This window comes from Lipotes vexillifer, unplaced genomic scaffold (genome assembly GCF_000442215.2).
Source record: "Lipotes vexillifer unplaced genomic scaffold, Lipotes_vexillifer_v1.1 scaffold815, whole genome shotgun sequence".
NCBI classification, from domain to species: domain Eukaryota; kingdom Metazoa; phylum Chordata; class Mammalia; order Artiodactyla; family Lipotidae; genus Lipotes; species Lipotes vexillifer.
Window position 1 is genome coordinate 1,928,854 of NW_006773723.1, and position 15,307 is coordinate 1,944,160.

Consider the following 15,307-nt stretch of genomic DNA (forward strand, 5'->3'; position numbering starts at 1 on the left):
TGGGGCACGAACCCGTGTCCCCTGCATCGGCAGGCGGCCTCTCAACCACTGCGCCACCAGGGAAGCCCCTGGGGGGAGGGGGATTTTGATGATGCAGGAGAAGAAAGGAAGAACTGTTGGTAGTGATGTTTTGAGTCGCTGAGCAGGGCTGACGTTTAGTGCACAGGGGAGAGGTTGGCCTTTGCTAAGAGTGTGGCCAGTTTATTAATAGTACCAGGAGGGAAGCCAGAATAATCGTGCCAGAGCCAGATGGTGGGTAGATAAGAGCCTCGCTCTAACGCTGCAGATTTCAGGGGCCCAAGGATGCGTGGGAGAAAAGGAAATGGAGTCAGTGGATGTAGGCGAGGGGGAGAGAACCAGAGGAGAGCAAGCAAGCCAGAGGGGTTAAGAGGTTGAGAGTTTTAAGCATGAAACTCTTAACTATGATGACAAGGATCAAGTAAGGGGGAAGAGGCTAGGACATACAGAACAGATGGAGGTCCCAAGAAAGCAAGAGGGGGTGGGATTCAGACCACAACTAGGGAGTAGGAATGATGAATTGAGGTAGCCTGAAAACTTGAAAAATATATAATAAAAAGAGAAGGGGGATGGGTGCTCCCACAGTCCTTCGTGTTGGATAGCTTCAAGTTTGGATTTCCCCTTCCCTTTGAGTCTCTTTTCTTGTCCTGGAGGGGCGTAAAGCAGGGAAAGACCTCGAAAGTAGTGCCTTGTGAAGGACAACGCCAGGGCCTTGCCTAATGCCGGTTTTCCTGCGGGAGCCGGCAAATGGCTCAGACCCGCCGGGATGCTCTTGGGAAACAATTCCACGTGGCGTTCTCAGCCGTGCCCACCAGATGGCAGCCTCGGCTCATGGTGGCGCTCACACCCGCCCACGCCCGTTTTCACTTAATTCACAGTTTTTGAGATCTTGACAGTCATTGTGTTTAACACTTTTCCTTCCTTCCCCCTTTCCCCTCTCAGATGTGTTCATTCTAAGTTTGCAGGCGGGGGGCAGGGGGGTGGTATGCACGCACGTACCTACTGGACCCACCGGGACAGGGTCCCCTGGGCAATAGAGAGAAACATCAACCCCTTTTGCGAGGCTCAGTCGGGTGGCCAACAGCAGGAAGAGAAGCCAGAGAAGAGACCGTCCAAGAAATCGGAGGCGACCAGGACAGGAAGGGATACGGAGGTTATTTAAGGGAGGGAAAGTCTCGAAAGAGGAGGGCGTGGGAAATCCGTAGAGGAGCAGACTGAGAACTGGGCCGGGGTGAGGGATTCGGCGAGAAGAAGGTGACAGATGTGACAGTAGGTGTGACAGTAATTTATGCGGACCCGGAGGGTGGGGCCGGGGAGGGGCCGAGCAGGCGGAGCCGAGAAGGGACGGAGGCGCGAGGTGATGACCAGGGTGGCCTGCAGGCCCACTGAGGGCTTCCGGACGAAACGGCCCAAAGCCTGCTGGAAGAAAGACTAAAACACCCTGAAGACAACGGGAAAATAACACGGAAAGTTCCGGGGGAGAAGGAGGGGGGGATGAGGTGCGAGTAGTTAACACTGGGTCAATTTGGCCAAAGCTCCTAACCTAGGAAGAGCTGAGACCCCATCTTTTTTTTGGGGGGGGGGGGCTTAAACAATAGAAATTTATTTTCCCACAAATCCGGAAGCTAGAAGTCTGAGACCAAGGTGTCAGCGGGGTTGGTTTCTTCTGAGGTCTCTCTCCTTGGCTTGTAGACGGCCGTCTTCTCTCTGTGCCTTCACGTGATCTTCCTCTGTGTACGCCTTGCGTTATAATGAGATTCCATCTTGCTAGCAGGTTCGCTCTGGAGACTCTCCTTGCTGACTTGATGAAGTAAGTGGCCTTGCTGACCCAGGAATTCCAAGTGCCATCTAGGAACTGAGGGCAGTCTCCAGTGGACAGCCAGCAAAAAGCCAAGGCCTCAGTCCTATAGCTCTCTGCGCCGGTTCCTCTCGTCCCCCGGAGTTGCCAGAATGGGTTTGCGAGTTGCTGCGTCCATGTAGGTCCCGAGGCGGCAGCGGCCGCCAGGAATCAACCTGATGAAGGCGGGAAGGGGACAGAAGTCTTTTGGGAGAGCGCACAGCGAGGCCTCGGGTGCCTGGCCGGAGAGGCCCTCGGGCGATGCCGGAGGGAGTCCAGCGCCCGCCCCGGGGCCTCGCCTGGCCTGCCGGTGGGGACGGGGACGGAGCACCCTTCATTAAACCTTCCTGTAGCCCCAGAGCGCTCATCCCAGCTCCCCGCATTTAACTATAGCTTGAGAAATATGTGAAAGAATGATCCTACAATGATGAAAAGACTCCGAGTCAACTTTTTGTCCATGGTGATTTCTGGCTTTTTCTATCATGGGGTGTTTGCTGTAGCTACTACTCTGATAGCCTCTTAAGACCAGAATGCAATGTGTGTTACTTTAAGGATTCTTATATTCTGGTTTTCTGGTTTCATGCTATTTTTTCTTTTCATTTCCCTAGATGCCAGTGCCCAAGTCATTCTCATACTTACTCCCAAGGTAATAATACATTTTGTGTTTAACCACAATTTCAGTTTCCACTGTTGGTAATACATTTGGGCAAAGTGTAAAGTAAGAGAATCAAGGCATGTGATAGGAAGATTGGTGAAAATTTTCACTTGAAATTGGTAGTATGCAGTTCTAATTATACTATCTCAGCTGAATGTATGCTGCTGATTATGTTTTTGGCTCAAATATATATTTAATGCTATTTACAATGTCTTTCTATTTTAAACAGAATTATTTGCCAAAGCTAAAAGAGGTGACACAAATAGGATTTTAGGGCTGTCTGAGTTCATCAAACAGAATTAATCAAGATGAAATCTCTGAAAGGTTCTAATACATCCCCAAAGAAGAGTCTGAAGAACAATGTGGTTCCCAGAAGAAAAAAAAATTGCTTGGATCAATTTTTAAAATAACACTCTATTTCTTAATAATTAAAAATGACAAAAGTTTTCAGTTCCTACAAACATCTTAATTCTTACCAACTCCATTGTCCACAGAGCAGTGGGCAGCTCATTATAGCGTCAACGTGTCCTCAGAATGTCACATGAATTATACTGACACAAAAACAGATTTCACCTCTTAGGAGAAAAGGTCAAATCTAAACAGTGGTAAGGGATGGAAGGGAGGGGCCTGCCCACACAGAATCCTAAGCAGAAACTCACAAAGGAGCCTGTTGGGATTAGAACAGATAGAGTAACTAACTGAGGGCTTTTTCCTGCCTAGAGAGTGACTCACCCTTCAGGACCAGCCAAGGGACCTCCCCCGACAAGTCATTAACAGCCATCCACTAAGCAGAAGCATGCGGTGCCTTCCAGGCCCTCATGGACACATGCAGAATTTTGTCTTCAGCTGATTTTCTGCAAATCTTAATTGATTTCAACAAAGAATCAGTAATTTTCCTATTTGGGGCTATAAAATTAGTAATTTAGAGAAAGATAATCTCAGTGTTTTCTAGGATCCAATTTATGTCTTTTCCTAAATTTTAGTAACAGGAGTAATAGATTATTTCTTTAAAGCCTGTTGAGATCAAAGAAATTTGGATTATGATTAAGGATACCCTTGCCAAAGGTAGATTTTTGTCCTGTTGTGGTCTCTTTGTCTTGTAAAAAAAAAAAAAAAATGGTAGTAAAAATTGTTCTGTAGACTTTTTTCAATCTTATAACTGGTCAAGACTGATAAAAATAAGTAGATGAAAACAAAGATAAAACCCTCGTATTGTTCCAATATAACAGAAAATCATTTTTGCCATAACTAAACCTGATATTTTGTAAAGAAATATCAGTTTATAAAAATTTTTAAATTTCCCAAAGAAAACTAAATAGTTTACATGTATAAGCTTGAGAAATATAAATATCTCACTGTGAGAAGTACCCCCCATAGAGAAAATCTTAATTTAAATAAATTATCACAGTTGCTATAAGAAGTGTAAGCAGGACTCCAATTAATGAATTTACTAATAGTTGTTCCCTAATAATAATTGAACTCTAGAGTCTAGAGGATTTTTTTCTAGTGGATTTTTACACATTATATTTTCAAAAGTATATTTTAATTTCAAAGGAGAAAAGATTTTAAGTAACTTTATTTTCACACAATCTGCATCAAGCTAGCATTACATTCTCTTAAAATGCAGGTTTTAATTTTAATCTAATAGGCAACAATGAAACCTGAAAAATGTATTTTAGGTAAGGCTTCAAGGGAAATGTTTATATTCACTGCTAAAAATCCAATTCACTATCAAATGACAATACTTTTGCTCTGTTTTTGAGGCCTACTCTGATGCTAATTTTTACATTTCTAGCTCCTGGACTTTCACCTCCTGGGAAAACAACAGATTATGCCTTTGAGGTAGATTTAATCATTCTTTCTTTTATGAATGACTTGAAAGAAATACAATCAGAGTATTTTACTAATGCATTATTATCTCATTTGAAGTCTGTTATTAATAGATGTTCCCTAACGTTATTTTATCAGCACCTATTTAGCAAAGTACTTTGTCAGGATAATGGATATAAATCTTCTGATAACACGAGTAATGTGTAGAATACTGTTTTCTGTACAGCCATTAAAATAGAGCAAATTCCCAGTTCTACGAACTCTCCAACTTGTATGATAAATCTTCTTTAGTTTTGTAATTATAACAACCCCAAAAGAGGTGCAAGTAATCGGTTGAAGCAAGAATAACGGAACAGTTAATTCCGATGAATTTTTAATCATACTGTAATTACATAATTATTTGTATAAATCCCTGTCTCCTCCTAGTTCAGGGGTCATAAATTAAAATGTGACCAGAGGCCTGACAGTTAGTCATTCCAGGAGCAGGCTGGGTGAGGATGGTGCTGAGTTTGCTGAGAGCACAGGCCCATCTCAAGGGTGCAGCCTGCCCGCAGCCCCCTGTGATTGCAGGCACACTGGAATGCAGCCCGGTGCTGCCCAATTATTCAAGAGAGATAGAAATCCAGATGGTCACGTTGCTTTTTATTTTTAATTAGATAATAAGAGTCATTATCGAAACCAAGAAAAAAAAAGAGAAGAAGAAATTTAAACATAACATCGATCAAACATCGATCAAACAAAACATGTCTTCAGGCCAAAAGCGACCCATCATGCATTGGTATAAAAGCTCTTCTCTCAGCTGTAAACTTTATGAGGTCATGTTTCTCTCGTTCGTAGTTGTGTTACCAGAGCCTAGCACATGCCTGGAACATAGCAGACACTCAGTAGCGTTAGTTGGATGGGAGGATGGATGGATGGATGGATACACGCATGCAAGGGTGGCTGGATAGATGAATGGTTGGAGGAGTGAATGAAGGCACTAAAAATACACAAAGATAACAACATTAACATTGGAAAATAAGATATTTGTTCATTTAAGTGTGGAGGCAAGAAGAGGCAAGCATTTCAAGCTGAGGGAACAATTGAGAGATTATGATATATTTGGGAAAAAATACATAATTCCAGTGTGACTGGAGCCAACGTTTGCTTAAAGAAGTATGATGAGTGTGAGGCCAGATGCGATGACCTAGAAGGTCATGCTGGGGAATATATACTTTATTCTCTAGACAATGCGGAACCATTTCAGGGTTTTAGAAGTGAAATGACCAACTCTCTAAACACCCACCACCTAAATCTTTTTTTATTTTCAGATGGCTGTTTCAAATATTAGATATGGAGCAGGAGTTACAAAGGAAGTGGGCATGGCAAGTATTTAAGATTTCTACAGTCTTCTACTATAAACGTTACATTGATTTCATTTTATTTAGGCTTTTTTTTAAACATATTTATTTATTTATTTGGTTGTGTCGGGTCATAGTTGCAGCATACGGGCTCCTTAGTTGTGGCATGCCAACTCTTAGTTGCAGCATGCATGTGGGATCTAGTCCCCTGACCAGGGATCAAACCCAGGCCCCCTGCATTGGGAGTGCGGAGCCTTATCCACTGCACCACCAGGGAAGTCCCTGTATATTTTAAAACAAGTACAAATTGACAGCAGTTGAGTCTTTTGTTTTGGACTCAATGTTAAGTTTGCCAGAAGCATCTAGTGTAATCAAACCTAACTTATACATTATTTTTGTTATTGTAGGACCTACAAAACATGGGTGCTAAAAATGTTTGTTTGATGACAGACAAGAACCTCTCCCAACTCCCTCCTGTACAGACAGTGATGGATTCCTTCGTGAAGAATGGCATAAACTTTAAGGTTTATGATAATGTGAGGGTGGAACCAACCGATAGAAGGTATTCTTTGATTGTCGTTAAATTTACTTTAAGCAGAAGTCAACATATACCAGTGTTGATTGAAACTTGCCCCAGGCCTTATTTAATGGCTGGGCAATTTATTTCTGAAAAACCCGACATATGGCCTTTATTTTCCCTTCTCCAAGCTTCATGGAAGCTATTGAATTTGCCAGAAGGGGAGCTTTTGATGCCTACGTGGCCATGGGTGGCGGCTCCACCATAGACACCTGCAAAGCCGCTAATCTGTATGCATCCAGCCCTGACTCTGATTTCCTGGACTACGTCAATGCCCCCATTGGGAAGGGAAAGCCTGTGACTGTGCCTCTTAAGCCTCTGATTGCAGGTAAAGACTGTTTGTCTCTTTTATTTTGCAACTGGCAAAAGGCCTCAGGAAAGACACAAGCCAGTAATTTTTGGGTGTATGTTTTCCAAAGTTTCCTGATTTCTTCATTTCCATACAGTACCTTGTTTGGAGATCGAAACAGAGAGCAATTCATTCATGTTTAAAATTCTGATTTTCATTATTGCACAGACAGAGAAAATTTGGGTCACTAGTAGGAAAGTTTGCAGAGTTAAGCTATGAAGTCACTATGTGGAAGAGAAGGGAAGGTCATCGTCTATAGATTATTAGATCCTCCTGTGGGCAGGTTTGTCTTCTGAGCCCCTCTCGGTTTTGTCCCACTTTGCCAGCCACTGTGGAGTTTAAGGGGAACGTTCCCTTTTATTTTTCTGATGTTGACTCAACCCTTTCTTCCACCTAATGGCCCCTCTGCTGACCTGGGGCTTTGTCTCTGCCCTGGGACATGTGGCCAGCGTGGCCTCGCCACCCTGGGCGACACCTGCTCTGTGGCTCTCTCTTACCTTTCACAGACACGCACATCCAAATTAGGATCGCTTGTCTGTTCCACACAGACCTTGGGACCTTTCTGTCTTGTCTTCCCTCCCATTTTATGGCTGTCAGCATATCACTGTCTAAAGTCTTACAGCTAAAATGTTCTAGCTGGAAAATATCAGGGGTTTTTTAAAAATTTAATTTAATTAATTTATTTTTATACTGCAGGTTCTTATTAGTTATCTATTTTATACATATTAGTGTATACATGTCAATCCCAACCTCCCAATTCATCCCACCACCCCCACCCCCAGGAAAATATCAGTGTAAAGTCTTGTCCTCTCTCTCCTCCCGCTCTCCTACTCCCACTGTGAACGGGCCCTGTGATGGGGCAGGAGTGAGTTGACAGCAGATGAACTGCTTTGACGTGAATGAGTGATCAGCAGGGGGCAGCATAATTGATGTCTGGCAAATGGAACCCTCTGGTGAAACTGTGTCAGCATCACACAGAGGGGTGATTAGTAAAGTTTAGAAACTTGACAGAACTACAAAACCGCAGAGTCCGGCAAAGGCAGAGTGTTACTGTTCTTGCTGCCAAGAGGGAATAAAGATGTCTTTTAGAGACGGCAAATACAAGTTTTCTTCCCAGAGATGCCGAGAGGCCTGCTTTTGAATTCCCAACGGCAGCTGCTTAAGCTCTGACGCTAGAGGAGCCCGAGGCTCCCAGAACTCCTCCCTGTTAATACAGAAACAGACATCACACATACATGTTAAACACACGTGTATAATACAGACATGGACATCATGCATACATATTAGGCATACATACATGTTAGTGCCAAAACAGACATCAAACATACGTGCTAACACAGATACAGGCATCATGCATACATATCAAGTGCACGTACATGTTAGGTTTACATGCACGTTAATGCAGACATAGACACCATACATGCTAAACATGCATGCGTATTGATGCAGACACTGCCATCACACATGTTAAACACGGATGCTGGCATGTTAATGCCAACACAGGCATCAGACCTGTTACTCACATGTTAATGTAGACACAGTCATACACGTTAAGCATACATGCATGTTAATACAAATACAGACATCAGGTGAGCAAACAAGGGCAGCAAAGCTTTCTCCTCTAACCTTGCTCCTTATTTCCTAAGACTTAATTATCTCCACTGACCTTTATTTAGATGCTTTATTAAAATTGACATTTTTTTTGTTCAAGTCCCAACTACCTCAGGAACTGGGAGTGAAACTACTGGAGTTGCCATTTTTGACTACGAACGCTTGAAAGTAAAAACTGGTAAGAACTTTGCCCATAAAATAATTTTTTAAATTCTCTCTCTTACCTTTCAACTAACTCCACCCCCTTTTCTTTAACCCTAATATTTAAAATTCAAGGAGTTACAGAGTTAAGGAAAGGGTATGTACCTACACACATTTTCTTTCTTTTCCCACATACATATAAAAAATATGAAGCAGTCTAATAAACTTGTTTTTGAGAATTACCTACAAAAGCTTATTGAAATGCCATGAATCTTAATTGGTCATTTTTCTGCCCAAGTTAGTGACTATAGATCAGTGATAAATGGTTATTCCCTTCTTAGACATCTTTTTTACATTCTAACTCAATTTCATTGAGGTGTAATTTTTATATAATAAAATGTATACATTTTAAGAGTCTAGTTTGATGAGTTTTGACAAATATATACCACAGGTACCCACCACCCCAGTCAAGATACAAAACATTCCCACTTCTCCAGAAAGTTCCCTCATGCTCCTTCCCAGTCAATCCCTCCAGCCCCATTCCCAAGTAACCACCATTCTGCTTTCTACCTTCTTTGTCATCTTTGTCCTGTCTTCTTCTCTGACTCTCAGCTAATGTGAGGGAAATGTCCCTCTTCTTGAGTCTGGTTCAATAGCCTTCTTCCAGGCCTTCGTATTGGAATAGATTGGCATTGAACTGCACATATATGGTAACTTCTCTTTTTCAATTACATTATCCTTTGACGTTGTTAATGATAATAATAATAGAAAACAACACTTAGATTCTACCTCAATTTTTTTAAAGACTTTCCCATCGTATTGTCTACTGTGATCCTTACAACAGCTCCAGGAGGGATGGAGGCCCTGTGTTATTAGAGTCTAATCTTACCGAGAACTCAGAAAGGCCCAGACACATACCAAAGACGTGCAGCAAATCACAGAGCAAGGACCCAAACCAGTGGTTTGCTAGTAAACCAGCTCTCCAGAACTTAATGAGTAAATAAGGCCTGATTTGGAGTGCCTGTGCGGTGTAAGTACTCCGCCATAGCAGATGACGTCACTCAACCTGGAGCTGGGAAGACATGGGTATAGTGGCTCGTGTAAACTGCAAGGGGCTTCGGCCGCTGAAAAACCTGGTTTCTGACCCCAAATCTCTTCCCGCTGCTCCCTGCTGCCTCCCTATATGAGAATGAATCTTATCTCATATTTTAATTTTTTTTTAAAGGCTAATGAGATCTGGAGACTTATGGTGTATTTTTTTAATTAATTATTTTTGACTGTGTTGGGTCTTCATTTCTGTGCGAGGGCTTTCTCTAGTTGCGGCAAGTGGGGGCCACTCTTCATCACGGTGCACGGGCCTCTCACTATCGCGGCCTCTCTTGTTGCGGAACACAGGGTCCAGACGCGCAGGCTCAGTAGTTGTGGCTCACGGGCACAGTTGCTCCGCGGCATGTGGGATCCTCCCAGACCAGGGCTCGAACCCGTGTCCCCTGCATTAGCAGGCAGTTTCTCAACCACTGCATCACCAGGGAAGCCCTCATATTTTAATTTTTTTAGGATAATTTGTTACCCTAAAGTTATTTAATTTTTTTAAAATTGTGTCCGTACCTATAGCCTCTGTTGAAAATCCCTGCCTTAGGTATTGCTTCGCGAGCCATCAAACCCACACTGGGCCTGATCGATCCTCTGCACACCCTGTACATGCCTGAGCGGGTGATCGCCAACAGTGGCTTCGATGTGCTTTGGTAGGTACCCGTGCCACCTGCAGGGGCTCTTTCGGTACTCGGTTGACGGGCAGTATTTTACTGCTGAAAGCACTTGTTAAGCACTCATTGATTGTGCTCCACAACAGCGCTGGCTTTGGCTGTCATTATCCCCTTTCCTGAGTGACAAAGCTAAAGCTGTAAAGATGAGGTGAGGTCCTAGGTGAGCCACAAACCTGCTGTTTAGGATGGACCGGCCCAGCCACAGCTGCAGCCACGGGGACACAGGGAGAGGAGCAGCAGCAGCTGGCAGGCAGCATCTCAGACCCAGAGCACTGCCTCTGCTGCACTAGCCAGGGGATGCCAGGGCTGCAGCCTCAGGCACACAGCAGGGGCGGCAGCGCCCACCGCCGGAGCTGGAAGGGCTCGCTGTCGGCACTTCACACGCATCATCACTTCACCACAGCTCTGTGCCACACGGAAAAGAAAACTGGGCTGGAGGTGTTGAGCAGCTTGCCCAGAGTCACACCACATGCTCCCCGGGCTTCATCTGCCATGTGCTGATGGCTCCCTCATCAGTGTTTCTGCCACAGGCCTCGCTCCCGAGCTCTGGGCCCTGCATTCCAGCGGCATCACGGGGACCCACGGGTGCTCCACATTCACCTGGCCCAAAAGACCCTATTCCACCCATATGCACATGCACATTTCTTCTCATTTTAACATCTCTGAAATCAAGGCATATCTGTGGATCTGTGGCATGGCAGTATGGTTTTCTTCCTCAGTGGTACTTTTTTTGTTTTAATGGTGCATCTTATAAAGCATGGCATCTTGAAGTTGATGAAATCTTACAATCCTCTCAATCCGCCCCCAACCCCTCACAGCTTCTCCTCCTGGGTCCCCGACCTTAGCGAGCAGCAGGACCCAGTATGGACTTCTCCCTCGCCGCGTGCCCGCACCGAGCCACAGAGCCCCTCTCTTGTCCGACTCAGTCTCTCCCATGTGCTCCCGCCTCAGCTCAGGCCTGCCCCAGCTCTTGCCTGGACAGTATCCAATCTCCTTATCAGTCTCCCTGCTTGCATCCCACAGTCCTTCTGTCTGTCCTCCATACTGGCCTCAACAAGCTTCCAGAATGCAGTATGACCACCGTGCATACACACGGGCATTGATACACACACACACACACACACACACACACACACACCCCTCTACCTTACAAGTCTGTCATTGCCTTTCCACACCTACTGTCTGAAAGCCAAAGTCACTGGAATGTCCCCAGTGCTGAGCACTTTATCTGCTTGGAGAACTCTTCTTTCACTTTCCACTGGGCATTCTGCCATTGACGGAGCCTTTGCTGACCCTCCCCTCCCCTCCCCTCTCCTTAAGAACCACCCTGTCCTTTGCTCTTACCCACTGGGGGCCTGTGCATTGCTTCGGAGACACCACTCTTCACACGCCAGTCTCCCTCACTGCACTGCGGGCCTGGCAAGGACAGGACCATCTTATGCGCTTCTCCATCCCTACTCCTTGGCACAGGGACTGTCACATCATCGGTACTCAATTAACAACTGTCGAGTGAAGTTCACACAAGCAGGAGGCAGCAGAGTTAGGATTCACATCCAGGTCTACCCAAGTCCATGGTCTGCTTTTCTTACTGCACTACACTGCCCGCCAAGAGACTGGAGAAAACTGTGTCCAACTCCATCCTGGTCAATGTTGTCAGTACTCTGAAGAGTTGTCCTCTAATAACTTGGAAATAAGATTACCCTCCCTAGCTGTGAACTGCATAATAAACACATAACAGACTAAAGCAGTCATGTTTAAATGAATGACTCACAGACCCAAAGGCTTTGCTGTCAGTAAAAGCAGGGAGTGGGCTCAGAAGAAAGGAGATGGATGGCAGCGGCTCTTCCAAGGACTGACCACGGGAGAGCGCACGTGGCCCGAGGAGTCTGCCCCTGAGGCCCAGCAGCCTGTTCTGAAGATGGACACACCCATGTATTCAACCTTAGAGGCAGTTCCCCTTAGAGGCAGTTCCCCTTAGAGGCAGAAAGCGCCATGGGCTTTCTGACCATAATTGGGCATCCACAGACTTGCCAATAGGGAGAATGGATACCTAGAAGACTCAGCTGTCTGTCCCCCTCAGCAGTTATATTTCTTGTTATAAATCAATAATCAGACTTCCAGGTTTTACACACAGTTTCTGTGAGCTCAGCTCAGTGAATCTGCCCCTTAAAGACAGATCTGATCTTGTGCCCAGAATCAAGATGCACAGCAGGGCAGAGGTTTAACTCTGCACCTTGGTGGGCTCATCAGCACCCCGTCCACCCCACGTGGACACCTCCTTCTTGCCTTGCCCAGATTTCCTGTTTAGAACCACAAACCCATAGCTTTTGTCCACCAACTAATTCTTTTTGAAGTTCTAATACTTTTTCAAAAGATGTTATCTGCTTCACACATGTAGAAGAAAGTAAATTCTCCATTCTAAGACTGAAAACTATAACTCATGCACAAAGTAGTTCATGTTATACTGTGTTCCCAACAAATCGTTCATCTAGATGATTGTGGTTATTCTCATCTTCTGCAGTCAATTAGCTAGAATTCATGGCAGGCCAGTAGGTAAAGGAAGCTCTGATGCTTTATTCTTAAAACAGCCAACCCTGAATTTAGAGCATGTAAGAAGAAAGAATTAGATTTTTTGTTCAGGCCAAGAATTAATAATAATGGTGAATGATAAGTTTTACAAAGTGCTGGTACTTTACATATGTGAACTTAATTTTCACAGCAGCACCATGAAGAAAGACATACTATGATTTATCCTCATCTTAGAATCACAGGAAGGATGGTGACTCCCCTCAGGCCCACAGTGGGAAAGTCTGGTGCCAGAATTTACATCAGGGGGGCCGACCCACTGCACTGTACTCTTATAGGAGGCTAGTGTAACTATGACCCTTCTTGGATGGGTAATATGGTGTTTGATCAATGCAAGGTATAAAATGGTAAATATACTTTAGAAGGAAGTCATTTTTCAGATTCAGTGCTTTTCTTCATGACTTAAATGTTTAAAAATTCAACATCATAAAGATGTACTGGCACTAGAAAGGGACCATATGTAATCTTATACATACTGGTCAAAAACACTGTAGTGCTGTTAATGTCAACTTCACTGTGTTAATTGCTATAATAAGCAATGACTGTCGTGGACAAGAGGCTGATTAGTGAGATGAGTTGTGATTATCAGCACTACAGAGCATATCCACAGGGGAGTGAGTACCGAGCATTCTGAGACAGTTTGTGATCTGAATGGAGGAAAGGAGGAAAAGGATGCTTTCAACTGTGTATTTTAAATATTCCTTGTTAGTCATGCCCTGGAGTCCTACACTGCCCTCCCGTACCACATGCGGAGCCCCTGCCCTGCAAATCCCATCACTCGGCCAGCCTACCAGGGCAGCAACCCCATCAGTGACATTTGGGCAGTCCACGCACTGAGGATCGTTGCTAAGTATCTGAAGAGGTATGTCGCCCAGAGGGGACGGAAACAGAACAGAAAAATCACTTTCCACCTTCACGTGAAATGTGGCGCACCAGATCCTGAAATGTCCTGAGCTAGCCTGCTCACCAAAAAAAGTCAGTCATTGTACATACAGAAGCACCAGAGATCAGCAACCTCTGGAGGGAGCCCCATGAGGACAGATGAAAACTGGATCCTTTGATATGAAAAGGCAAAGATCATGAGGGGACAACATAGGAGCCTCTAATTTATGAAGGATGCAGGTAGAAGGTTTATTCATCAAAGCCTCAAAACCAAACCTGGGGGAGGGGAGATGTCCTTTGAGATCTGGCTACCAAGGGCAGAAATGAGAACCACAGATGAGATAGATGTTGGCCCTGCCCCATCAGGCCCTGTCCAGAGGCACACGGGGTGGACCCATGAGCAAACGCACATGAACTCAATTTAAGAAATAAATGTGTAGAGATGTCTGTCCTGGGAGATATGAAAGCCTTCCTGAAAAGATTCCTAAAAGGTTTGGAAAGATTTATGCATGAAATAGCCATAATAGACCCTTGAGAGAGAGCACAGATATACTTAGAGATGAAAACTGATCCCTGAGACATTAAGACTTGTGCAAAGTCGAACTCCCCTTTGTATTTATACACAGCGGAGGGCAAGAACGGGCAGGTTAGGACTAGATGTGAGCACGGTGCCTCCTCCGGCCTGGAGGGAGAGGGGCCTAGGACAGCACTTTGTAGTAGAGGTAGGGGAGGGACACAGAACTGTCTCCAGCTCGGAGCCCAGCAGGGAGGATTTGTGTGGGTAGAAGCGGATGCAGATGACGGCCAGCCAGGTGTCTGACGGGGACACAAGGCTTGGCATGGCAGCTGTGGGAGGTGAGCGGGCGAAATGGATAGAAGAGAGGCTGAAGCTCCATCACCTGCTATCTCACCTTGTTATCTGGGAATAAGGAACGAACACTGGGTTTTGGAAAGAGACACACGTGCCTAACTATTCCAGATGAAAGGAAGGCTGTGGCACTTTTATTTCATAGCAAGAACCCTTACTCCAGGCAGGATCACAAAAAACCATGCGGGAAGGGGTGCCCTTGGCTGTCTTAGGGTTCCTCCCTGGGGCAGGGTTTCCAAGCCCGGGAGCAGGAAGGCTGAGCTGGATCTGAAAGGGGCCTTTGAGAATTTGCTTTTCCAAAGTGACACTGAGGAGGGATGGAGCAAGTGAAGGCTTGTCCTACAACAACATCCCACGTCCACAGTAATAAGTATTAAAATAACATGTGCAATTTCCACAGATACCAAAAGAGGTCTCCAGTGGGTCCGATTTGGGGTGGTATCACAGAGAGAAAGATGTCTGGGCGGCTCATTTGGCCAGTAAGTAGCCCCAGGCGACAGGGACTCACTTCAGCAAACCAGCCCGGGCCCTGGGCCTTCTGAGTGTGTGTTTACTCTGAGTCCACTCACAGCCGCGGTCAAGGTCATTGACAAGTGAAGAAGAAGAATGAGTCTCAGGGCACTTTTCTTGAGCAGCTTTCATAGTCCAAGGGTCAGTGCTTTCTTCCCCTGGCACTTTTATCCCATGAGCAGCCTGACAGCATATTTATTATGCGTTTGCTCAAACTGTTGATGAGAAAATATGTTTCCCTTTGGTTTTCGTCTAGAAGACAAGGTGTCATTTGAATAACTTGCCTAATTTTTCTTCCTATCGAGTAGCATTTCTTTTTTTTTCCAGATCTTTCCCT

The 15,307-nt window shown here is 45.0% G+C and overlaps 1 protein-coding gene across 2 annotated transcripts in view; it reads left to right on the forward strand.

Moving 5' to 3' along the window:
- The window catches only part of ADHFE1 (alcohol dehydrogenase iron containing 1), a 34,241-nt gene that overhangs the window by 4,231 nt on the left and 14,703 nt on the right, over nucleotides 1-15,307 (forward strand). The window contains exons 2-9 of one of the 2 annotated variants that reach the window (XM_007448478.1): nucleotides 2,464-2,501; nucleotides 4,306-4,352; nucleotides 5,651-5,704; nucleotides 6,088-6,242; nucleotides 6,389-6,585; nucleotides 8,318-8,395; nucleotides 9,998-10,103; nucleotides 13,420-13,572. In XM_007448478.1, the coding sequence (XP_007448540.1) occupies nucleotides 2,464-2,501; nucleotides 4,306-4,352; nucleotides 5,651-5,704; nucleotides 6,088-6,242; nucleotides 6,389-6,585; nucleotides 8,318-8,395; nucleotides 9,998-10,103; nucleotides 13,420-13,572 (828 nt within the window). The remainder of the gene's footprint in view (nucleotides 1-2,463; nucleotides 2,502-4,305; nucleotides 4,353-5,650; nucleotides 5,705-6,087; nucleotides 6,243-6,388; nucleotides 6,586-8,317; nucleotides 8,396-9,997; nucleotides 10,104-13,419; nucleotides 13,573-15,307) is intronic. The other variant, XM_007448479.1, reaches the window with a different exon arrangement.